Source organism: Monodelphis domestica, chromosome 4 (genome assembly GCF_027887165.1).
Source record: "Monodelphis domestica isolate mMonDom1 chromosome 4, mMonDom1.pri, whole genome shotgun sequence".
NCBI lineage: Eukaryota > Metazoa > Chordata > Mammalia > Didelphimorphia > Didelphidae > Monodelphis > Monodelphis domestica.
Genome location: NC_077230.1, coordinates 415,994,558 through 416,019,882, shown reverse-complemented (window position 1 = coordinate 416,019,882; position 25,325 = coordinate 415,994,558). Strand labels below are relative to the sequence as shown.

At 52.3% G+C, this 25,325-nt stretch overlaps 1 protein-coding gene across 2 annotated transcripts in view; it reads left to right on the top strand.

Moving 5' to 3' along the window:
• The window catches only part of LOC100023824 (tyrosine-protein phosphatase non-receptor type 11-like), a 43,776-nt gene that overhangs the window by 3,980 nt on the left and 14,471 nt on the right, over nt 1-25,325 (top strand). Inside the window, exons 1-3 of one of the 2 annotated variants that reach the window (XM_056796055.1) lie at nt 6,431-6,511; nt 14,784-14,906; nt 18,116-18,310. In XM_056796055.1, the coding sequence (XP_056652033.1) occupies nt 6,504-6,511; nt 14,784-14,906; nt 18,116-18,310 (326 nt within the window). In that variant the 5' untranslated portion in view covers nt 6,431-6,503. Of the gene's footprint in view, nt 1-6,430; nt 6,512-14,783; nt 14,907-18,115; nt 18,311-25,325 lie in introns of those variants that run through there. The other variant, XM_056796054.1, reaches the window with a different exon arrangement.

The following is a 25,325-nucleotide window of genomic DNA, read 5'->3' as shown; positions in this document are numbered from 1 at the left end:
CAAGTTCCTTGAGGACCGGCACTGTCTTTGGCTTCTTTGTATCTTCTGTGCCTGGCTTGATGCCTGGCCTATTTTGTTGCTGTTCAGTCATTTTCAGTTGGTCTGACTCTTTGTGACCCTCTTTTGGGGTTTTCTTGGCAAAGATACTGGACTGGTTTGCCACTTCCTTCTTCAGCTCATGACTGATGAAGAAACTAAGGCCAGCAAGGTTAAGTGACTTGTCCAGGATCACCCAGTCCAGATTTGAACCCAAGGAGATGAGTGTTATTGGTTCCCAGCCCAGTGCTCTGACTGCTAAGGAGGGAATAAGAGAGGGGTCTCTCATGCCACAGAAAGACAATCAGGGAAGTTATCCTCCAAAGGACCATGTCCATCCCTCCTCTGCATGCCAACTTCAGTGTCCTTTAGGGCTCAAGAGAGAGGGTCAGAAGGACTTCTAGACAGTCCCCTGGGCAGGAGCTGGATCTGAGGAGGGGCATTTGAGGGTTCTCAAGAGTAGACCTGGGAACCCTCCTCACGCATAGCATTTGGGGACAGGCTCTCAGGAAATTCAGTGGCTGTGCCAGCCCTTCAGCCTGGCCACGGCTTTTCTCTCAATTCTGAACCTCCTCCCTCTCCACCATCGTCCCTGGAAATCCCCAGGTCTGGCATTAACCTTTGGCCTGAATCATAAGGTCTAAGAGCTAAAAGTGACTTTAGCTATCACCTCTTTCAGCCTCCCATTTGACACATGAGGAAACTGAGGCCCCATGAGGAGCAGGGACTTTCCTATGGTTACAAACTAAGTCAATGACCTAGCCAGGATCTGAATCTAGGATCTATGACACTATCCCTCTCTGGGGAGGAAAAAGTTTCCTGACCCAGCTGAGAGGCAGTTTGCTATAATGAAAAGATTATTGGGATGGGCGTCAGACCTTTGGCAAAGGACCTCGTCTCCTTGTTCCTCAGTTTCCCTAACTGTAAAATGAGGGAGGTGGACTTGACTTCTAAATCTAGGAACATCCAAGTTGTCCATCTCAAATTTCTAAAGGAGAAGGAAGCAAATCACTTCTCTGGGTCAGTCCCCTACCATGTGAATCCCACCTGCCAAACAGAGACAATGCTTCTCAGGTTTGAGATGAGAGAGGTGGATCCAGGCAGGGCTGGCTTCACCCTGGCATAACTGCAACTAGGACAAGGTGACTGGGGCTTTGCCACAGGGCACCAAATTTAGAGTGTGCTGACAGCCCTTTCTGTCCTTCTGAGGAGAGAGGTGAGCTCTCTCCTCTCCCCTTCAGCAGTGGCCTTGAACCACAATTCAGGGACTCTCTGTCCCCCTGCCACAGGCTGTGTCCCACCCCTCCCCCAATGGAGGACTAACCTAAACCTGCCCTTTGGTGATTCTTGCCTCAGGTATCAAATTTGCTACTTATAGCTCTGCCCCCTAGAGAGCTGGCATACTACCATATCTCTGACCTGGCAAAACTGGAAAGCTCAGTGATAATGGTAAACAATTTTACCCCATAAGCCTTTATTTACTTATTTTTAAACTGAACAAACACTTATTAAGCACCTGTTGTTTTTCAGTTGGCTCCAACTCTTCCTGACCCCTTTTGGGGTTTCCTTGGCGAAGATCCATTTGCCATTTCCTTCCCCAGGTCATTTTGCAGATGAGGAAACTGAGGCAAACAAGGTTAAGTGACTTGCCCAGAGTCACATAATTAGTAAGTGTCTGATCCAGATTTGAACTCAGATCTTTCTGCATCCAGGCTCAGGGCTCTCTCTGTTGCACTACCTGGCTGCCTCTCATAAGCACTTGCTTTATTCAAGGGAGTGGGCTCGGCTCACAAAACAAAACCAAATGAAAGGATCTCTACTTTCAGTGAGTTTAAACTGTGGGAGATCTCTGGGTGATGGGACAGGCGTTGGAATAATAATGCCATATTGCTAAGCAAGCTTCCAAGGGTGCAAAGCACTCCCTCCCAAAGTCCTTGAGAAGCAATAGTGGGCCCATTATTTCCTTCATTTTGGAGGTGGCAGTTCTGGAGCTGCAAGGGACCTCAGCTAATTGGCTCAGGGAATAGGGAGATGGGTGGTGGTGTCCTGGGTTCAAATCTGGCCTCAGACACTTTCTAGCTGGGTGACCCTGGGTAAGTCACTTGACCCTTATTGCTTAGCCCTACCTAACCACTATTCTGCCTTAGAGCCAATACACAGTATTGATTAGAAGATAGAAGGTAAGGGTGTAAAAAAAAAGAGCTTGTCTACCTCTTCATTTGGCACATGAGGAAACTGAGGCACAGGGAGCTAACATAACCTGCCTAAAGTCCTAGAATCATAGCTCCAGACCTAGAAGGGACTCCAGAAGACCGCTAATCCACTCTTCTCATTTGACAGATGAGGAAACTGAGGCTTAAGAAGATAGTGAGGTTATCTGGTTAGTAAGAAGGAGAGGTTGGATTTGAACCCAGGTTCCCTGACTCTAACGCTAATACTCTGACTCCTAAATCTCAAGGCTTGGAAAGGCAGTGACTTGGCCCAGGGCCATAAGCTAAATCACTGCTTCTGTTAGACTGCATTACCTGAAAAACAGTGACCAGAAGGAGGGAGGAAGGAGGTTGCGCCACTGTCTTTTCCCAGATGCCCTTATGGTTATGTTCAGTTCTGGATGCCACATTTTATTTTATGTTTTTTAAAGCCTATGCTAAGTATCACTTCTAAGGCAGAAGAGCACTAGGGGCTTGGCAATTGGGGTTAAGTGACTTGCCCAGGGTCACACAGCTGGGAAGTATCTGAGATTAGATTTGAACTCAGAACCTCCCTATCCATCCACTGAGCTACCTGGATGCCCTTGGATACCACATTTTGATCAAGACATAGACAAGCTAGGATTGTGTACAGAGGAGGGTAACCAATAAGCAAGATTTGAACTTGGGTCTCCTGTCCACCCACTACCAGGCTGCCTCTGGCTCGTTCTTGAAAGCTCAGAGGATCCTATCTGGAGCTGGCAAGGGCCATGACTTGCCCAAGGTAGGGTTTGAGCCCCCGTGAGGACTCCTTGCTCAGGCCCCCTCAGCGGTGTTTCCCCTCATGCCCCGGCGGCTCTGGAGATCCAGAGCATCCTTCTGTTCCCTCGGCCGCCCGGGCATGGCCACTGACCAGCGTACCTTGTGGCTCGCGGGAGACAGCGACCCCGGCCATCCTGGACCCTGAACAGCTGTCGGGTCCGAGGGGCAGCGTGGGAAGGAACCTCGGAGGCCAGCCCTGGCTGTGCCCGGGGCGGTTGCTGCCATCCTAGCCTGGCTTTCGGGGAAGCCGCTGTGCTCCCCTCTCCCAGGCAGGAGCTCTTTGGCTGCCCCATGGCTCCCCTCCACCCCGCCCTACCCCCCGGCTCCAGGTGGCCCAGGCACAGCAACTGACATCCTTCGAGTTCCAGCTCCTTTGATCCCCCCAAATTCCTCATGAAGTGCGAAGGCAGAAATAGCTGCTCTGTCCTTGCCCAGGGCTAAAAGCGACTCTGTCCCCGTGCCCAGGGCTCCCAATTTAACCTGATGTTCTTAATTCGGCTCCTGCTCTTGGCTCGGCCGGCCGGCCGGGCCGGGGGGAGGGAGGAAGCCTGGGGTGGGGACGGCGCCAGATATTGGATGAGAGTCTGGTCGGAGCGAGTACCCCCTGCCCGCATCCTCCCGTGTCTCCTGTCCTCTGCCCTCCCTTATTCCTTTTTCCCCTTTAGAAGTCGTCTCACCAGCTCCCTTGCCTCCAGAGCCCCAAGCCCGACCAGGCTGAACCAGGAGTCTCCTCTCAAAAGCATTCCAAAGTGGGCAGCTGGGTGGCTCAGTGGATGGAGAGTCAGGCCCAGAGACGGGAGGTCCTGGGTTCAAATCTGGCCTCAGACACTTCCTAGCTGTGTGACCCTGGGCAAGTCACTTAACTCCCATTGCTTACCCCTTACCGCTCTTCTGCCTTGGAAATGATATTCAGTATTGCTTCTAAGATGGAAGAGAAGAATTTGGGGACAAATATTCCACATAGGATATGTGGGGATGGAAAATGCCCCCAAATTTTAGGAAAAGACATGAGTTCAAATCCCACCTTGGCTACATACTAGTTGTGTGACCTTGGACAGATTGTTCTACTTCTGTGAGAACCATGGGATCTGGGGAGGGGGGGGAGGGAGGAGCTGGACGAGCAGAATGGAGGGTCCCCTGTAGTCTGCCTCCCCACCCCCAACCCTCGATAAGTCAAGAACCAGATTCTCTGGGAAATGGATTTCTCTGGGGGACGATGCCTCCCTCCCTGCCCTCCCAACCATTTCCCCAGGCTTAGGCATTCCTGCTTAAAGCTCCATCTTGGAGCTCTACCTGGAAAACAAGGCCGGCTGACTTGATGTGCCCAATCACTCACTCATGCCTTTGCCGTGGCTCCGTGGGCGCCTGCCTCCTGCCTCCGGCTTTCAGGCTTCCCATCCAGAATGAGGAGGCTGGCCCGGAGGCTGGCATCCCAGCTCCAATGCTCAATGGCTTTGTTGGGTTCGAAGGAGATCCTGCTTATTGCAACATAGCTCCTTGGCCCTGTCAGGGGTCGGGGGACCCAGGCTTCTCCTGTCCTGGGCGAGAGCCCTTGGAAGCTTGGCCCTGGGATTGCCATTCCGGGCTTGGGTTTCTCTGGCTTTGTCTTTGTTGGGGACTTGGAGTCAGGAAGACCCGAGTTCAAATTCGACTCCAGCTCTGACCCTGGCCAAGTCACTTAACTTTTGGGTGCCTCCATTTCCTCAATCTTCAAACGGGGAGAAAAATAGCACTTACTCCCCTGGATGGTTGTGAGGATAAAACAAAATAGTATTTGCAAAATGCTTGGCACAGTGCCGGAAATACGGTCCCTTTAATAAATACTCCTTCCTTTCCCTTCTTTCCTTCCCTCTATGTGTGATTCTTTGTGTCTGTCTCGGTCTCTGTCTCTCTGTCTCTCTCCCTCTTTCTCTCTCTGTCTCTCTCTCTCTCTGTCTCTCTGTCTGTCTGTCTGTCTGTCTCCCTCTCCCTCCCTCTCTCTCTCTCTGTCTCTGTCTCTGTCTCTGTCTCTGTCTCTGTCTCTGTCTCTGTCTCTCTCTCTGTCTCTCTGTCTCTCTCTGTCTCTCTCTCCCTCTCTCTCTCTCTCTCTCTCTCTCTCTCTCTCTCTCCCTCTCTCTCTCTCTCTCTCTGTCTCTCTCTCTCTCTCTGTCTCCCTCTCCCTCCCTCTCTCTCTCTGTCTCTTTCTGTCTCTCTCTCTCTCTCTTTCTCTTTCTCTCTCTCTCCCTTTCCCCCTTTCTCTTCCTAATTCTTTTTCTTTCTCCCTTGTCTCCCCTCTGGGTCTCTTTCTCTCCCTCTCTGCCTCCTTTTCTCTCTTCCTCCTTTCTCTTCTGTCTCTCCTAGTCTCTGTCCCTGTCCCATGCCTTGTCTCTTTCAGTCTCTTTCTACCTTTCTCCCCCATCTCTGTCTTTCTCTCCCTCAGCGCTGCCTTTCTCCTTCCTCCATCTCTCTCCCCCATCCTCTGTGTCTCTGTTTCTCTCACTTTTCTCCTCTCTCTATCTCTGTCTTCCTCCCCCTTCCCTTTTCTGTTACTCTAATAGACTGAGAGAGACCACAGCAGGAGGGCCTTAGTCGAGACCTTGGGAAGGACTTCCTGACAAGCTTAGGGTACTAAAATAGACAGCAGAGGCCCCTCTCGAAAGCCTCCAGAGAGGGAGGAGCTTAGAGAGCACCCTGTTCTGCCTCTGCTGGGTGAAATGCAGCTTTCTCTTTGGGCAAGGGTTAGGGAGGCCATGGAGTAGAATAAAAAAGACTGACTCTGGGGTCCAAAGACTTGGGTTCGAATCTTAATATCTAGATGACCCTGGGTAAATCATTTGAGTTCCTCATTTGTGGAATGAGGGGGACTGGCAGATTCCTTGGGACTCCGTATGGGTTTCTCCCTTCTCCTCCCCAGCCCTGCCTGTGTCCTAACCCAGGAGGGAACGTCCACCCAGGCCACTCGGCACCTCTGGAAGCTGCTTCTGGCCCTTTCCAGGACGGCCTGGGCTGCTAACTCCCCCCAGCACTCCTCCCCGACAGTCCTCAGATACCATTTGGTCCAGAACGACAGGCAGCCTCCCCACTGTCTGCACGTCCTCCTCCCCCCCTGCCCTGCCCTGCGCCGTGTCCTTAGCGGAGCTGGCCGGGCCGGGAGGAAAGCTGGGTTGGGCTGGGCCTCCGTGTCCTGGGTCCCTTTGGCACGGCTCCCTGGAGCTGCCCTCCAGCCAGACCTCAGGCCCAGCTGTCCCTCCTCCCCCAGGAGCTCAGGCCTGTCCCCTTGGCCCCGGCCGTGCCCCTATCAGGCTGCCACACGCCCAGCCAGAGCTCAGCCAAGTCCCCGATTAGGGCGCCCACTCCCCGCCCCCTTCCCCCTCCCCCGGCCTCTGCTCCTCGGTGTCCTGTGGTTTGTGGACTAACGTCTTGGTCTACCTCGGGGCTGGACGGGCAGGCGGACGGAGGGCTCTGAGTCCTGGGGCCATGGTGAGGTAGGAGAACGCCGGGACGTGCCCGCCGTGCCACGGGCTCCCGGCTCAGCCTTGGCACCGGCTGCCCATTCCTGGGCTCCTCAGCGTGCTTGGGAGGCCCTTCGTTCCTGGGGCCTTCTTGTCCCCGGGTCCTGCGGGCTGTGGGGGGCCCCGGCTTCAGGGGGATGCTGGGCTCCTCCTCTGGCTCTCAGAGCTTCCCACCGAGGTGGTTCTCCGTGCCAAGGTGGGGCGAGGTGGGCAGAGGCTCCCTTTCCTCTCTGGCGAAGGCTGCGATGGGGTGAGAGGAGTCATCTGGCCTGGGGACCCCCTGAGTGCGGCTGGGGATGTGCTGAGGGCCCGCAGAGGTCCGGGGGCCTCCCGTGCAGATGCCCTGGGATCTCCCCGTCCCCAGTTTCATCGGGCATCGGTGCCACATCTCTTGTGCCCAGCAGAGGGGTGAGGCCAGTCCTGGGGCCTCCACAGGCTTCCGGAGTGGGCTGGGGGAGGAGGTGGGGGCTGATTCCTATCGTGTGGGCACAGGAGGGCACCATGACCCACGTGAGCCCCTCGCAGCGGGGGCAGCTGGGGTGGGCTCCGTCGAAGCCTCCTTCCCATCCAGAGCCCCAGGTTGGGCCTCAGACACAGGCTGCTGCCTCCTCCCGGGAGACTCTCCTTTCTGCCCAGGCCCACATTCCCTAGACTGGCGTGGCTGTTCTCACTCTCTCAGAGCCGTGGCTGGCCCTCTCACTTATCCACGGGGACGCTGGACTGGCCCAGCGAGCGGGACCGTGTCCAGGGCCCAACTGCCCAGCCCTCCGCAAGGATGGCGAATGCTGAAAGGATCTGAGATGACGTAGATTTAGAGCCGGGAAGGACCCTGGGGTCGTCAGGTTCAACAGAATATCAGAACACTCTTAGGAAGTACAGGCAGATTATTATCTTTCATCTCCATTTTGCAGATGAGGAAACTGAGGCAAGCAGGATAAAGTGACTTGTCCAGGGCCACACGGCTACTCAGCGTTTGAGGCTGGATTTGAACTCAGATCTTCTTGACTCCAAGTTGGGCACTTTCTTCCCTGGGCCATTTAGCTGGGACGATGCTGAGATTGGACCTCCGTGTCCAATATGCTCTTTCCTTTGTATGATGCTACCAGAGAGGAGACTTTGAAGCCATCCGGGGAAACAGGGGTTCCCTCTTGGGCTCTCCCGCCTTGGATGTTGGGTGTCACTAGTGAATGAAGGCCTGATTTTGGGAGGGGAGAGTTGCTGGGTCTCAGGAACACACAAACCTTCCTCCTGTCTGTCTTGGGGTGTTATTTCAGGCAATTCACGCGGGAAGAGGATTAGCTTTAGGGTCTGGGGACCTGGGTTTGAATCCATGCCTGTGTGACCTCCAGCAAGTCCCTTGCCCTGGCTGGGCCTCAGCTTCTCCTCTGTGAAATGGGCTTGCACTAGATGGTCTCAGAGAACCCTCTGGGTCCTCTCCAGCAGACACTTGGGGCTCTCATGAGATCCCAGATCCAGAGTTTGGAGGAAGCTTCTAAACTCCTCATTTTATAGATGGGGAAGCTGAGACCCAGAGAGGGAAAATAACTGGCCCCAAAGACACAGGGGTGGTGGGGATTGGGTGGGATTGAGCTAGAGAGCCTCTGGAACCTGGACCTTCAGGCAAGAAGGGGGGAGTGGCAGGAGACTGGGGCATTCAGAGTCAGAGGGCCCAGATTCAAATTCTGCAGCTTCTTGGTACCGGCGTGACCTCGGGGAGGGCCTCTTCCTTCCCTGGACCTGTTTCCTTCTCTATGAAATGAGGGGTTGGACTAGACCTCTAAGGCTCCTTCTAGCCCAAGCTCTTTGTGCTGGAAATTGGAGGGGTGACAGTGGCCTAGGAACTCAGGGTGTCCCCCTTGGGCTCCCCAGAGCCACCCTCGAGGCTTAACTGCCCCCCTCTGCCTTCTCTAAGCGAAGATGCCACGGGAGTCTAGGGCCACACCGCCCAGGGATTTGGGGGATGAAGGGTTGTAAGCCCCGGGCAGGCGGGCACCAGACCCTGCCTTGTCCCCAAGCTCCCTGGTGCAGAGGGAAGAGTGGGCCAGGCTTCCAGGAGGCTGTGAGGCAGGCAGAGGAAGGGCTGCCGGGGGTGGGGACCCCAAAAAGCCCAGGGGGCACTCGATGCCGCCCGAGTCACTCTTGGCTTTCTCTGCCAGGGTGGGAGTGGATGCTGCCCAGAGACCCCGAGCTGTCGGGCTATGACTCATTTCCTGGGGGCCAGGAGGCCAGCAGGGGCTGTGGGACGGGTCTCACTTCCCTAATGACGGTCTGCCGGCCCGCCAGGGGGCCCTGGCTCTGACTGTCCCCATCCTGCCCCTTTGCCAGGGCAGGGGAAGCGCCACCTGCACACGTCACCCCTCTTTCCCCTATGGGCCAGGGTGTGGCCAGAGCCCCCTCCTCCCCAGGGCCGCCGTTCTGGAGGCCGTGCTGGGCACAGACCTGGCGCCAGGTTGCCATTCCTTTGGGGTGGCTCGGAGGCCAGACAGGATACGTCCAAAGCTGGAGGGGCCGATCCCCCTCTTAACAGAGGAGAAAACGAGGCCCCGGGAGGCTAAGGGATCAGGGAGGTCAATGAAGAGCCGGGACGAGACTGTCCAGGCCATCATCCCATCCTCCCATTTTGCAGAGGAGGAGACAGGTTCAGGGAAGGAAAGGGACTTACCCAAGGTCACCCGTGTAAGACCAGAGGACTAGATCTGGGATGGATCTGAGTCCAGACCTCTCACTGGACAGAGGTGGGCGGGAGGCCCAGAGAGGGCGAATGTTTTCCCCAAGATCACATAGGTAAGGATCAGAACCAGGATTTGAACTCAGTCCCTCTAACTCCAAATTCAACACCCTTTCCTCGGTCTTAAGAAGCTCCTGGACACTTCCCTGGGAAACAATGCAAGTGCAGCCCGCTTTGGGGGGCAGAGCGTCTGCGCTTGGCTCTTCACAGGAGGATCCATGGGCCCGGGGCAGGGAAGGGGACACTCGGGACATGGGCACGCCCACATGGAATTTCCCTGCTCCAGGACAGGCTGCTGTGACTAGGTCAGGGACAGATGCCTCTGGTTTTCCCCGGCCCAGCCTGAGGTCATCGCTCACCGCCTCGGCTCCTTCCAGATCAGGTCTCTCCGCCAGTGCCCGGGCCTGGGAAGGAGGGAGCAGAGAGGGAGGGGAGGCCCTGCAACCTGCCGAGGCTGGGCCGGCCGCCACACAGGCCTCGGGTCCAATCTGGCCCCTTGAGGAGACTTCCTCTCTGATAAGGCCGGGGCCACTCCTGAGAGAGGTGCTCCGGAGAGGGTGATGGAAAATCTGAATACAAGTTACCAGAGGAAAAAACAACCTGGCTGGCCCCCTTCCCCCCAACCACAGCTCGGGCCCAGCTGCCTCCCCCACACCACCCCGAGCCCAGGCCCAGGCCCAGGGCCCCCACTTGCAGCTTGCCTCACAGACAGCCCCTCAGCTCAGCATTTTCCAGTCGAAGCGGATGCTGGGCAGGGTGGGAGCCTGTGACAAATGGAAAAGGCTCTCCCTCTCACTGTCTCTCTCCATCTCTCTGTCTCTCTCTGTCTCTCTCCTCCACCATCCCTCCTTCCCTCTCCTCTCCCTCCCTCCCTCCTCCTCTCTCTCTTTCTCTCTCTCTCCCTTTCTCCCTCCCTCCACCCCCTCTCTCTCCCTCTCTTTCCCTTTCTCTCTCTCCCTCTCTCCCTCCCTCTCTCTCTCCCACCATATCTCTCTCCCTCCCTCTCTCTTCTCTCTCTCCCTCCCTCTCTGTCTCTCTCCTCCACCATCCCTCCTTCCATTTCCTCTCCCTCCCTCCCTCCTTCTCTCTCTCTCCCTCTCTCCCTCCCTCTCTCTCTCCCACCATATCTCTCTCCCTCCCTCTCTGTCTCTCTCCTCCACCATCCCTCCTTCCCTCTCCTCTCCCTCCCTCCCTCCTCCTCTCTCTCTTTCTCTCTCTCTCCCTTTCTCCCTCCCTCCACCCCCTCTCTCTCCCTCTCTTTCCCTTTCTCTCTCTCCCTCTCTCCCTCCCTCTCTCTCTCCCACCATATCTCTCTCCCTCCCTCTCTCTTCTCTCTCTCCCTCCCTCTCTGTCTCTCTCCTCCACCATCCCTCCTTCCCTCTCCTCTCCCTCCCTCCCTCCTTCTCTCTCTCTCTCTCTCACTCCCTTTCTCCCTTTCTCCCTCCCTCCCATCCTCCCTCCCTCTCTCTCTCTCTCTCTCTCTCTCTCTCTCTCTCTCTCTCTCTCTTTCTCTCTCTCTCTCTCTCTCCCTCCCTCCCTCCCTCCCTCCTCCTCTCTCTTTCTCTCTCTCTCCCTTTCTCCCTCCCTCCCCCCCTCTCCCTCTCTTTCCCTTTCTCTCTCTCCCTCCCTCTCTTTCTCCCACCATCTCTCCCTCCCTCCTCCCTCCCTCTCTTTCTGTCTCTCTCCTCCACCATCCCTCCTTCCCTCTCCTATCCCTCCCTCCTTCTCTCTCTCTCTTTCTCTCTCTCCCTTTCTCCCTTCTCCCTTTCTCCCTTTCTCCCTTTCTCCCTTTCTCCCTTTCTCCCTTTCTCCCTTTCTCCCTTTCTCCCTTTCTCCCTTTCTCCCTTTCTCCCTTTCTCCCTCCCTCCTTCCCCCTCCCTCTCTTTCCCTTTCTCTCCCTCCCTCCCTCCTCCCTCTCTCTCTCCCTCCCTCTCTCTCCCACCATCCTTCCTTCCCTCTCTCTTTTCTCTCTCTCTCCCTCCCTCCACCCCTCCCTCTCTTTCTTTCTCCCTTCCCCCCTCACTTTTCTCTGTCTCTGTCTCCCTCTTCCTCTCTCTCCTATTTTTTCTTCATGCATGGCTTTCTCTCATCGCTGTCTCTATTTCTGCTGGACATTCTTTGTGTCTGTCTGTACCTCTCATTCCCTCCTGCTTCTTCCTCTGTCCCTCTCTTTCTCCCTCCTTTCTCCATCTTCTCATCTTCCTCTGGAATATGGGAAAGAACTGGATGTGAAGTCAGAAGACTCAGGTTTGAACCCTGATGCTTACTGCCTTGACAAATCACGTGGTTCCCCACGGGCCTCAGTTTTCTCATCTGTAAAATGAGGCAGTTGGCCCAGATGCTCTCCATGGTGCCTTCCAAGGAACTTCCCTTTTCCTTAGCGATCCTGGCCTCTAACGGTGGGCAGTGGCCCCAGTTCTAGGAGGGAGGGGGTTGGCAGGGTCCATCCATTCTGATCTGAGCCTCTGTGTCCCCCATCATCCCCTGCAAGAGGAGGGCTCAGAGGACCCCTGCCCAACCCAGTCCAGGTCCCCGCCTCAGCGCCAGCTCATTCATTCTTAGGGTGGGTTTTGTTGGGCATTCCCCTTTGTGACATTCTCTGCCCAGGCAGGCAGATGGGCAGATCCCAAGATTGTTGATTTGGGACTGTAAAGGACCTTGGAGATCATTGAAGCTCTCCTCCAGCCTAGGCCAGAATTCAGTCTCCTATTACTGATCTTTCCATAAACCCAGACCCTCAAGGCGCCTGGGCCTCTCACCTCCTTGCCTAGCAGTTTCCTCAGTGGGTACAAAGGAAGGACCACTGGATTTGGAATCTCAAGAAACTGGGTTCGAATCCAGACCTTTTGGTTTACCACCTTTGTGACTTTGGGCAAACCTGTGCATCTCCCTGGGCCTCAGTTTCCCTCGCCTGTAAAAGTACATGTCCTTTTCATCTCTAAACCCATGTGAGACAACTGGTCATTCAGTGTAAGGGGTGCTAGACACAGAGGCAGGAAGACTTGAGTTTAAATCCTGCCTCCCACATAATAGCTGTGTGACCTTGGGTAAGTCACTGAATTTCCCCAAATCTCAGTTTCCCTCATCTGTGAAATCCTTTAAATCTCTGAGACATCTGAGTTGCTCAGTGTATATAGAGACAGGAAGACCACCCAATTGTGCAGGAGACCCTTAATTTTTCTCAGCCTCGGTTTCCTCATCTGCAAAGTAGAAATAATATTAGAGCTTACTTACCTAACCTACCAGGATTGTTGCGAAAATCAAATGCGCTAGCAATGGAATGCTTTGCAAACTTGATAGGGCTATATAAACTGTTATTGTTATCATACGGAAAGAAGTTGGACTCGATGGTTTCCAGACTAAATTGTGGGGTTTGGGGACTCCACGGCATGTAAATTCCCTTCCCTTGAAGACTTTCCATCTCCGTCTAAAGGTCTGGGTGCCCGGGGGCCGCTGTTTATTATTTTCCCTCATCCTAGACCCAAACAGATGCTGAAAGTTCCTGTTCGTCCCAGCCCCGGGAGGGCCGTCGTTCCCCCAAATTCCCGTGTTGGCACGGAGCTTGCAGTGTTTTCCTGGCTGGTCCTCAGATCCAGTGTTGTAAGGACCACCCTGGGCAGCTTGAGCTGGGTGCCAGGCACCGGGCGAGTCCTTGCCCTCAAGCAGCTTACATTCTTTTTTTTTCTCCCCCAGAATTCAGTTCAGAATGATGAATTACTTGTGCCACAATCTGTTCTCGGTGCTGGGGCTAAAAAGACAGAAGTAATGACGTTCTTTTTTGAGGGGAGATGTGTCAAAGGCATATTGAGGGGGCTGCTAGGTGGCTCAGTGGATAGAGAGCCAGGTCTAGAGATGGGAGGTCCCAGGTTCAAATGTGGCTGTGTGACCCTGAACAAGTCACTTCACCCCATTGCCTAGCCCTTACCACTCTTCTGCCTTGGAACCAATATGCAGTATGGATTCTAAGAGGGAAGAGAAGGGTTTAAAAAACAAAAGCATGTTGAAAACAAATCCCTGGTAATTGTTCTGGAGTGGAATGAGCTCAGCTTTCTGAGCTCCACAGAAGAGGCCGAGGCAAGCAGGCAGCACGTGCCGGCATGGGGAAGGGGGTACCTCCGGCCAGCGCGTGGGCACAGGAGATGGAGGGTCACATGGGAAGAGCATGAAAGAAAGCTGCTTGGGGGAACCACTGTGAGCATCCAGGGGGATGATGGGACAGAATAAAGCTGGGAAAGGAAGTCAGATTGTACTTGGGAGCCCCTGGACTTATCCCACCCTGGAGTGCCAGGGCCAGTCGAGAGCTGGAGCAAAAGCATGCGGACGGCTGAATGGAGGAGAAATGGGGACGGAGCGGGCCTGGAGACAAGATGATCAATGAGGCGGCGACGGCTGTCCCAAAAGACCATTGAGGCCCCCCTTGAGTGTTTGCTAGGTGTTGGGAGGGGGAGGGGTTCTCAAGTCACTGGACTTTCCCTGCCCTGCTTGTCAAAGTGTACCTCTTCCTGGGACAGAGAGGACGTTACTGCCAAGGAATCCCTATCTTTGGGAAGCTGGGGGGCTCGGGTAGAGCACTGGGGCCAGAGTCAGGAAGATGCATCTTCGTGAGTTCAATTCTGGCCTCAGAATCTGGACAAGTCACTTCACTCTGTTGGCCTCAGTTTCCCCATCTGAAAACAGAGCTGGAGAAGGCAGCCACTGGCAAACCATTTCTGCCGAGAAAACCCCAAATGAATAGGATGTGACTGACGTGGCTGGCCACAAGACACCATCAGTGTCTTTTACAGCCAGATTTCCACCACGTGCCTCACTTTCTGCCCCAGTGGGGGAGGATGCTCCCTCCCTGCCAGGCTGTGTCTACAAGGGCTCGGGGAAAGATGTCCAAAAGCAGGGCTTCATGAACTTGGGGGGCACCTATCATTGGCCCCTCAGGAATCATGCATTTGCTGGGTTTAAAAATGGATGCTGGGAAGGGAATTGGAGGCTTCTTCAGATGGAAAGACTGAGAATTCCTGTCCAAAAGGGGGCTGTCAAGCTGGAGGCAAATCTCTTTGCCAGTAGGGCCAGAGGGTGTCCTCCCACTGGGGACTGCATAGAGGATTTGGGAGCAAAACAAGGGGCCTCTTCTTACAGGGGCTCTCAAGCTCTAGTGCTAGTCTGGGTGCTCCGAGGGCAGAGTTCATGGGGGTGTTGGGGGTCTGGGGGCACCTCAGTTCTCAGTGCATGTTTGGGGCAATGAGGGGGTCAGTGAATGTCCTTATGTGTGCTGGGGTGCCATGAGGGGGTCAGTGACTATCCAGGTATGTGTTGGGGGGACTTGGGGAGCTCGCTCAGTTCCCTGTGTGTGTTCGGGGTAATGGGAGGCCCATCGGGACCCAGCTAGGTACTGGGGGATGACGTGATCTGCGGATGCTGGGTCTGTGGTGTGTGGCCATCCTGTTTGCTAGAAGAACAAGGCTCCTGTTGCCCCAGTGCAGCCCAGGCTTGGCAAGACTGACTCTCCATCTCTTACTTCCTCAGGTGGTTTCACCCCAACATCAGTGGGCTGGAGGCTGAGAAGCTCCTTCTCACCCGAGGTGTCCATGGCAGCTTTCTGGCCCGGCCAAGCAAGAGCAACCCTGGGGACTTCACCCTCTCCGTCAGGTAGGGATGCCTGGGGCCCTCTGGGAGTGGGAGGAGGGGAGTAAGGGGGACCGAGCTTCCCTTTCTCTCCCTACCTTCTATCTTAGACTCAATTCTATGTTTTGGCATCAAAGCAAAAGAGCAGTAAGGACTAGGCAATGGGAGTGAAGTGACTTATCCAGGGTCTCACAACTAGGAAATGTGTCTGAAGTCAAATTTGAACTTAAAACCTCCTGTCTGTAGACCTGGCTATCAATCCACTAAGCTGCCTCCCTGGAAGACAGGATTCCAGAGTGAAAGAGGCCAGATTAGCGTGGGAATTATTCAGTCCGGGGACTTTGTGGAGGGTTTCCTCTTTCTATCCAGCAAAAGCCAAAACCAAGGTGAACGACAGATTCCCTTTCACCCAACTCCCATCTCTTCAGCTGTAGACAGATTGCGTGCCAATAGGGGTCTACGGCTCCTGGACGATCCAAATATTTACATGGGTGTCCAGGAGATGTGGCCAGAGCCTTGGAGCAGGGGGTGCGTGGGAGGGGAAGATGCTTCTCTGTACCAAGGTTACAGGAAAAAGATCTGACTCTGGGAAAGCAATGCCCTTAGGGCTGAAGGCCACACGGAGCCGGAAGACCCAGCATTCTTCAAGAGCAAAGTGGTTACGGGGCCCTTGGCTCTGAAACCTTATTGGATGGGGGCTTTAAGACCTGAGAAAGGGACCCCCTCGAGAGAGGAGGGATTGTGTATGTGGAGAGGTCTCTTCTGGAGCCAAACTGCTCAGGGTCTGGGAGACTCCTGGCTTCTCCCCATCCCCAGACTCCCACGTCCCCACTCTGCACCCCCTAGACTGTGTGCCAGTGAGGGTCAGAAGTACCGATTAGCTTTGTTATGCCGGCACCCCCGAACCTCCTCCCCGTAGATCAAGGTGAGGGGGACCTGGAGGAAATGAGGCTTCCCCACCCACAAATAGCTCTTTCCTTCTAGGGTCTCCTCTAGGAATCTCTGAGCCCCCTCCTCTGCCTTGTTTGGGAGAGCAAGTTCTGGCTGCCAGGCGCAGAGGAGAGGAGAGGCCCATAGCAGGAGGCGAGGGGGCCTTTCCCCCCTTCCTCATCTCCATTTTCTCTGGCCTTGCGATTTTCTGTGTTCCCTTCCCGGCAATGACCCATGTTCTTTGTGTGTGTCTGGGAGCTGGGTTGGGGAAGGGTGGGGGAGTGAAGAGGGGAGGGCCTGGTCCGGCCTGGCCTCCCGAGGGGCTTGGGCACATCAATGGTCTTGATTGTCTGCCTGGGGAGCCCATTGGGAGGGGGTAGAGGTTTGGGGGAGGGGTGGTCTCCTTGAACAAGAGCATTGTGTTGGGGAGGAGGAGGAGGAGGGGAGGAAGACTAGGAAATTGGAGAGAGTCACCCTGGGATTTCCCACCCGAGAAAGCAGTTGTTACCTGAGCTGTACAGGCTGGACCGGGTAACGGGGAGGGGCATATGCATGTGCGTGTGGGGCGGGCGGTTGGAGAATGAGACACCGCAAGAATCTCCAAGTCTTTCAGAGATCCCCACCGAAGTTGGATGATAAACTTCCCCCCAGCCTGGGGTTCGAAATTTGGGAAATGATAGCGGGCATCCAAAGAGAGCTTTAAGATCTGCGTCTTGGGCTTGAGATGCAGACTCGTCTTATCTCATTATGAAAGTTATCCACAAATGCCGCTCAATCTGGAAATCCTGGCTGATCCTCAGCGAGCAACCCCAGTGTGTTGCTTCCTTGACATACTTTTGAAAAAATCACCATTACCTTTCACCTTAGAATCTGTATTGTGTTTTGGTAAGGGCTAGGCAATGGAAGTTAAGTGACTTGTCCAGGGCCACTTAGCCAGGAAGTGTCTGAGGCTAGATTTGAATCCAGGACCTCCCATCTCTCATCCCTATCCACTGAGCAATCTGGCTGCCTCTCCCTTGACATATTTTTAATAAAATCCTTTTAATTCTCCAAAAGAGAGAAAAATATGGGAAAGTACTTTGTGTATTATCTTATTTGATGATCATTTTAGCCCTGTGAGGGAGCTGCTTTTTTAAATCCCCATTTTATAGATGAAGAGATTGGTGATCAGAGAAAATAACTTGTCCAAGGTCACACTGCTAGTCAAATCCTAAAGCAATATTTGAACCCAGGTTATCTTCTTTACTCCAAGTCCAGTGCTCTGTCCTGATATATCTTTTGAGAAATGGAGGATGATGAGGGTTCTCAGAACAACTTCCTTGGGACTACTAAACAGACAGAAGAAATAATACTTCCTTGGTGATAAAATGGGTAGAACTTGGAAGACCTGAATTCAAATCTTGCCCCAGATACCTATGAACTTGGCCAAGTAATTTAACCTCTGTGCCTCAGTTTCCTCCTCTCTAAAAGATAGGGTTGGATTTGATGAGCTTCTTTTCCAGTTCTAAACTTGGGAACTCTATAACCGTTCCTGCTGGTGGTCTCTCTAGGAAGCTTGGAGATGGCTGTTTAGATTTTCATCCTGGGTCCACAGTCTCATCGCCATCAGTCCTGCAGACTTCCCTTCCTCTGTGATTAAACAGGAGCCCTTTTCTGTACAGTGAGTCAGTTGACAAACGTTTGCTAAGGACTTACTATGTGTCAAGCACATTAAAGAGAAAGATACAAAGATACAAAAGAAAAGATATGAAGATAAAATCAATCAGTAAATGTTACTAAGTACCTACTATGTGTCAAGCACATAAAAGAAAGATACAAAGATATAAAGGAAAAGATAAAATAGATAGTAAAATAGCAAATAGATAAAATCAATCAGTAAGTGTTATTAAGTACCTACTATGTGTTGGGCACACAAAAAGAGGCAAAAAAATTCCCAAACTGTCCTTTCCCTCAAGGGGCTTCCAGGCTAATGGGAGAGACAGCATGCAAATCATTTGGTACAAACAGGGTATCTACATGATAAATAGGAAATAATGATCAGAGGGAAGGTACTAGAATGAAGAAGGATCAGGAAAGGCTTCCTGTAGAAGGTAGGATTTTAGCTGAGACTCAAAGGAATCCAGGAGGCAGAGATAAGGAGGGAGAGCATCCCAGGCATGAGGCACCGCCGGGGAAAGTGCTTGGAGTCTGGAGATGACTGTATCACCAGGAGGTTGCACATTGGGCCCCAGGCTAGACTAGGGATGGCCTTCTCCCCTGGGTTCTCCCCCTAGGAGCCTTGACTGTGACCTTACTCTTTGCAGGAGAAATGAGGAGGTGACCCACATTAAAATCCAGAACTCGGGGGACTACTATGACCTATATGGGGGCGAGAAGTTTGCCACACTGGCTGAGCTGGTACAGTACTATACAGAACAACACGGCCTGCTGCGGGAGAAGAATGGAGATGTCATTGAGCTCAGATACCCACTGAACTGCCAAGACCCAACATCCGAGAGGTGAGCCCCAAATGTGTGTTGTGTCATTCAAGGCCCCTCTGCCTTCCCATCTCCATGCCTGGAGAGGGACTCCCAGAGGGGCTAGTCAGGGCTGCTTTCTAACTTATCCCAAGGATGATGATGAGGAAGATGATGGTGATGGGCCAACCATGGCTTTGGGATGACCCAGATTCAAATCCTACCTTTAATCCTTCCTGGTAATGTTACGTGACCCTGGATAGTGCCCAACATGACTCTATAGTATAAGTTTCAGATTAGTTGCTGCTATATATCAGTGAAGGGAATTTTCCAGAATGAGAGGTTCCCCACTTTGATGGAGATCACAGGTCCAGACCCCCTCCCCAAATGCCACCCCCCAAAAAGTGAAACGTGTTTAGTGCTTCTGGATCACAAAATATTCTTGTCTAATGCCTTACAACAACTCTATGAGGGGAATACTACGGGTCATCTTTATTCTGCCAACTTCTAAGGCAGGATCTGAACCCAGACCTCATCTGAATCCAAGCCTAGAGCTCTCTTGACTCTATTGGGCCGGATGGCTGTCCAGGGATGGGGCATGAGTGGGTGGCAAGATTGAGGTTAGACCCCAGAGGGACAATTAGGTGTCCAGTGAGGGGGACTTCAGACTCCACCAGCCCTGTGCTCTCTACCCTACTAACCCTCCCACCACTGGAGATTTAGGATGGAGGCTGCGCAAACGGAATGGACACAAAGAAGCAAGTCACTGTGTTGGAATGAGGAACTGGGTGGGCGGGACGGGGCGGGTCTCCTTCTAGCTCAGTAATTGGCCATGACCTGGCGTGACCCTTCCTTCCCCACTCCAGAACCCTCTGGTCCAGTCTCCCTGGCCATCCTTCCCACTCAGACACATCTCCATGCCAAGCAGAAGGGGAGGCCTTGGCAAGGGAAACCCAGAGAGGCTCCTTGGCCAAATCTCACTTCCTCCAGCTCAACCCCCTTCCCCCTTCCTCCTGCCCTCTCCCTCCCACCCCAGGGCCTCCCTCTGCTGCTTTGGGGACCAGAGTTATAAATAATAGCTCGTGTTTCTCTCCTGTTCGATGGTGTAGAGGCCTGTGGGGAAGGTACAGCAAATAGCATTATTGTTTTTACATCAAGATATACATAATCTTGTGGGTGTGGGGACCCTCACCCATCTCTAAGTGAAAACTGAGGGAACTGCCTCAGACTCAGAGGGGTCAAGGGACTTGTCTGGAGGCACCCAGCCAGTGAGTGTCAGAGCAGGAGATCTGAACCCATTTTCTAAGCCCGTTACTCCATCCATTATAGTATACTGCCTCTTGTCCCCATTTTGCAGATGGAAAAACTGAGTCTCAGAGGCCACCCATGGATTTGAATTCAGGTCTCAATTTTTGGTCTAGTGTTTATTCTAGGCTACTGGAGAGCCTCTGTAACCCTCTCTGGAACTCCACCCCATTCTCCCCTTCTGTGGGGGCAATAACAGGGGAGGAGCAGTGGAAGAACACTTCTACTGAAGAACAAGAATGCCCTGGTTTTCTAGTCCGGAGTCATTGTGGGGAAGTAGGAAGGTCCCAGCAGAGCCGGGTTTTAGTCCCAGCCCTTCCTCAGTTTCTGAGCTGGCCTTGGGCAAATCCTTTCTCTCTGGGTCTCAACCCTATGATCCCTAAAGCCCCAACCAGCCCTGACAGTGGAATCTTGGTAACAGCAGCCAGGGGTGGGAGGGAGAGGATGGAGTGGGCACATTCTACCCATCATCCACTCTCCCAGCGGACACAGGCGGACGTCTGTTGCCACTATTACAGCTTTCTTCGAGTGGTTATCATTTATCTCCAGGGTATCCCTGTTCAAGTGTCTTCCTGCCTCCTTCTGGAGACAACACTTTTCTTAATGTGGTCATTCAGGGAGGGACAGCATCCACAAGCAGCGATGTGACAGGCTCGAATGATGTCTGGGGGAGGATCGGGGTTAGTCTGATGTCTGGGGGAGGATCGGGGTTAGTCTTGGAAAGACATTGATAAACTGGAGGGAAGAGATGTGTGTGTGTGTGTGTGAGAGAGAGAGAGAGAGAGAGAGGAGAGGGAGGGAGGGGAGAAGGAGAGAGGGAGAGGAGAGGGAGGGAGAGAGAGAGAGGAGAGGGAGGGAGGGGAGAAGGAGAGAGGAGAGGAGAGGGAGGGAGAGAGAGAGAGGAGAGGGAGGGAGGTGAGAAGGAGAGAGGGAGAGGAGAGGGAGGGAGAGAGAGAGAGAGGAGAGGAGAGGGAGGGAGAGAGAGAGAGAGGAGAGGGAGAGAGACAGAGAGAGAGAGAGAGAGGGAGAGAGACAGAGAGAGAGAGAAAGAGAGGGAGAGGGAGAGAGACAGAGAGAGAGAGAGAGAGAGAGAGAGAGAGAGAGAGAGAGAGAGAGAGAGAGAGGAGAAGGAGAGAGAGGGAGGGAGAGAGGAAGGGGGAGAGAGAGAGGGAGAGACAGAGAGAGAGGAGAGGGAGGGAGAGAGAGAGAGAGGAGAGGGAGGGAGGGGAGAAAGAGAGAGGGAGAGAGGGAGAGGAGAGGGAGGGGAGAAGAGGAGAGGAGGAGAGGGAGGGAGGAGGGAGAAGAGAGAGAGAGAGAGAGAGAGGGAGGGAGAGAGAGGGAGAAAGAGAGAGGAGGGAGAGAGAGAGGGAGAGAGGGAGAAAGAGAGAGGGAGGGAGAGAGGGAGAAAGGAGATGAGGGAGAGGGAGAGGAGAGGGAGGGGAGAAGGAGAGAGAGGGGAGGGAGGGAGGGGAGAAAGAGAGAGAGGAGGGAGGGAGAGAGAGGGAGAAAGAGAGAGAGAAGAGAGAGAGAGGGAGAGGGAGAGAGGGAGAGAGAGGGAGGTGAGAGGGAGAGAGGGAGGCAGTGGGAAAGAGAGAGGGAGGGAGAGGGAGAGGAAGAGAGAGAGGTAGGGAAGGAGAAGGAGAGAGGGAGAAGAGAGAGAGAGAGGAGGGAGGGAGAGGGGGAGAGAGGGAGAAAGAGAGAGGGAGGGAGAGATAGAGTTGCCATTTCTCCTTCAGTTTATTTTACATATGAAGAAACCAAGGCAGCAGAGTTTCTCTTTTTTTTTTTTTAAATATATTTTATTTGATCATTTCCAAGCATTATCGTTAGACATAGATCATTTTCTTTTCCTCCCCCCCACCCCCCATAGCCGACGCGTAAGTCCACTGGGCATTAGATGTTTTCTTGATTTGAACCCATTGCTTTGTTGATAGTATTTGCATTAGAGTGTTCATTTAAAGTCTATCCTCTGTCATGTCCCCCTCAACCCTTATATATTCTAGGCAGTTGCTTTTTCTCGGCGTTTCCACTCCCATAGTTTATCCTTTGCTTATGAATGGTGTTTTTTTTCTCCTGGAATCCCTGAAAGTTGTTCAGGGACATTACAACCGCCCCTAATGGAGAAGTCCATTACGTTCGATTATACCACAGTGTATTAGTCTCTGTGTACAATGTTCTCCTGGTTCTGCTCCTCTCGCTCTGCATCACTTCCTGGAGGTTGTTCCAGTCTCCATGGAACTTCTCCACTTTATTATTCCTTTGAGCACAATAGTATTCCATCACCAACATATACCACAGTTTGTTCAGCCATTCCCCAATTGATGGGCATCCCCTCGTTTTCCAGTTTTGGGCCACCACAAGAGCGCAGCTATGAATATTTTTGTACAAGTCTTTGTGTCCATTATCTCTTTGGGTACAGACCCAGCAGTGCTATGGCTGGTCAAAGGGTAGACATTCTTTTGTCGCCTTTGGGCATAGTTCCAAATTGCCCTCCAGAATGGTTGGATCAGTTCACAACTCCACCAGCAATGAATTAATGTCCCTACTTTGCCACATCCCTCCAGCATTCATTACTTTCCTTTGCTGTTATGTTAGCCAATCTGCTAGGTGTGAGGTGATACCTCAGAGTTGTTTTGATTTGCATCTCTCTGATTATAAGAGATGTAGAACACTTCTTCATGTGCTTGTTAATAGTTTTGATTTCTTTATCTGAGAACTGCCTTTCCATTTCCCTTGCCCATTTATCAATTGGAGATGCATTGATTTTTTGTACAATTGATTTAGCTCATTATAAATATGAGTAATTAAACCTTTGTCAGAGGTTTCTATGAAGATTTTTTTCCCAATTTGTTGTTTCCCTTCTGATTTTAGTTATATTGGTTTTGTTTGTACAAAAGCTTTTAGTTTGATGTAGTCAAAATTATTTATTTTACATTTTGTGATTCTTTCTATATCTTGCTTGGTTTTAAAGCCTTTCCCCTCCCAAAGGTCTGACATGTATACTATTCTGTGTTTACCCAATTTACTTATGGTTTCCTTCTTTATGTTTAAGTCACTCACCCATTTTGAATTTATCTTGGTGTAGGGTGTGAGGTGTTGATCTATTCCTAGTCTCTCCCACACTGTCTTCCAATTTTCCCAGCAGTTTTTATCGAATAGTGGATTTTTGTCCAAAAGCTGGATCTTTGGGCTTGTCATAGACTGTCTTGCTGAGGTCGCTTTCCCCCAGTCTATTCCACTGATCTTCCTTTCTGTTTCTTAGCCAGTACCAAATGTTTTGATGACTGCTGCTTTGTAATATAGTTTTAGTCAGGGACTGCAAGGCCCCCATCGTATGTGTTTTTTTTTCATTATTTCCTGGATATCCTTGATCTTTTGTTCTTCCAAATGAACTTTGTTATGGTTTTTTCTAAATCAGTGAAGAAGTATTTTGGTAGTTCAATGGGTATGCACTAAATAGATAAATAAGTTTGGGTAGGATGGTCATTTTTATTATATTGGCTCGTCCTATCCATGAGCAGTTAATGTTTTTCCAATTGTTCAAGTCTAGTTTTAGTTGTGTGGCGAGTGTTTTGTAGTTGTGTTTATATAAGTTCCTGTGTTTGTCTTGGGAGATAGATTCCTAGGTATTTTATTTTGTCTAAGGTGATTTTGAATGGGATTTCTCTTTCTAGTTCTTGCTGCTGAGCTATGTTGGAGATATATAGAAAAGCAGGCAAGAGTTTCTTAACAAAGTTAGTAGAGTGGTTTGCCATTTCTTCTTCAGCTTATTTTACAGAAGAAGAAACTGAGGCAGATAGGGTTTCTCTTGGCAAAGCTCCTGGAGTATTTTGCCATTTCCTTCTTCAGCTTATTTTACAGATAAGGAAACCGAAGCAAACAGGGTGAAGTGACTTGCCTAGGTTCACACAGCTAGTAAGTGTCTGAGCCATATTTGAACCATTAGATCTAAAAATAGAATGGGTTGCCATGGGAGGTGGTGGGCTTCAGATCTAGCCCTCATGGACTCCCACCATTTATCTACTTTCTCTGTTCCCACTCACATGTCAATGTCTCTTGTCCAAGTCAGTCACAGCAGTGTGCTGACCAGGTCTGCTTCAGGTTCTTCCCTTTTTGACTCTGTCTCTCTCTGTCTCTCTGTCTCTCTCTGTCTCTCTCTGTCTCTCTGTCTCTCTGTCTCTCTGTCTCTCTGTCTCTCTGTCTCTCTCTCTGTCTCTCTCTCTGTCTCTCTCTCTGTCTCTCTCTGTCTCTCTCTGTCTCTCTCTCTCTCTCTCTTCTCTCTCTCTCTCTCTTTCTCTCTGTCTCTGTCTGTCTGTCTCTCTCTCTCCTCACAACATGCCTATTCCAGACCTCTTCTCTTCTCAAGCTTCTTACCTCAGCTCTTCTCCTTTGCCTCAGAATAAAGAGCAGCCCTTGTGACCTTCCTTTCCTCCCCAGTTCCATACCTCCAGATCCCTCTCTCTCCTTTGCTGTCTCTGCCAAAGAAGTGGCCCTTCTCCTTGCCAAGCCCTTCCGCTCTCCTTGTTCCTTGATCTCATCTCCATTCGTATCCTCTGGCAGTTTACCTCAGCAATAGTTCCTCTGCCTTTCATCTTCCATCTCTCCTTATCTTCTGACTCCTTCCTGGCTGCTTACAAACACTGCCAGACCTCCATCCTTAAAACAACAATGGCATTCCTCACCAGCCCCCCAGCCACCATCAGTGTGGCTCCTCCACTTCCCCAGCCAGACTAGAAAAGCTGGGCGATGTCCCCTCCTTCCTCTCCCTCCTCAGCTCCTGGGGAGCTGCCATTTGTCCCAGCCTCTCAATTGTGCTCCCCAAGCTTGGCCACAACATCCCAGACTTTTCTCAGCTTTCATCCCATGCCTCCTCTGCCTCCTCTGCCACAGGGCCACCATCTCTTGCTCCCGCTGGCTTTGGGGATCAGCTGGTTCTCCTACTCCTCTGGCTGTGGGGAACTTCTCAGTCCCGGACACCTCATCTGGGTCCCGACCCCCTCTATGGGTGTCTCTCAAGTGGGTCCTGGACCCACTTCTCCTTTATTCTCCATGACCTCTCTCAATGATTTTATCTGCTCCTAGAGTTTAATTATTATCTTGGCACAGATGACTCCCAGACTTCCAAGCTCTTCCTGCGTCAGCAACTGCCTGCTGGGCATCTCCACCCATATGGTCTACTGACTTCTCAAACTCAGGGTGTCCCCAAAGGCCCCATCTTCTGTGACCCACACTAGCCTGTCTCGCCAAAGCTCGCTGCCTACTGGTCATGCCGGCTCGGAGACTCCACGCTCAGTCACCCTGACTCTCCTCTTCCCTAAAGCCCCTTATAACCACTAAGCTCTCTTACCACATCGAGCCCTGACAATATCTCGGGCATCTGACTTCTCTGCTCATATGGCCACACCCTAGCTTGGCTCCTTGGCCCCTCTCCCATTTGCTTCCACATTGGTCTTCCTGCTTGCAGTATCTCTCTGTCTCGGTCTTTCTCTCTCTCTCCCCTCCCATCTCTTTCCCCCTCCATCCTTCCTTTCTCTTTCTGTCTCTCCTTTTCTCTCCTTTCTTCTTTCTTTCCAATCCTTCTTTCTCTGTCCCTCCCCATCTCTCTCCTTCTCTTTCTCCCTCCCTCCCTCCTTCCTTTCTCTTTCCATCTGTCTCTCCTTTCTTTCCATCCTTCCTTTCTTTCTCTCCCCTTCTCCCTCCTTTCTTCTTTCTTTCCATCTCTTTCCATCCTTCCTTCTCTGTCTTTCCCTCC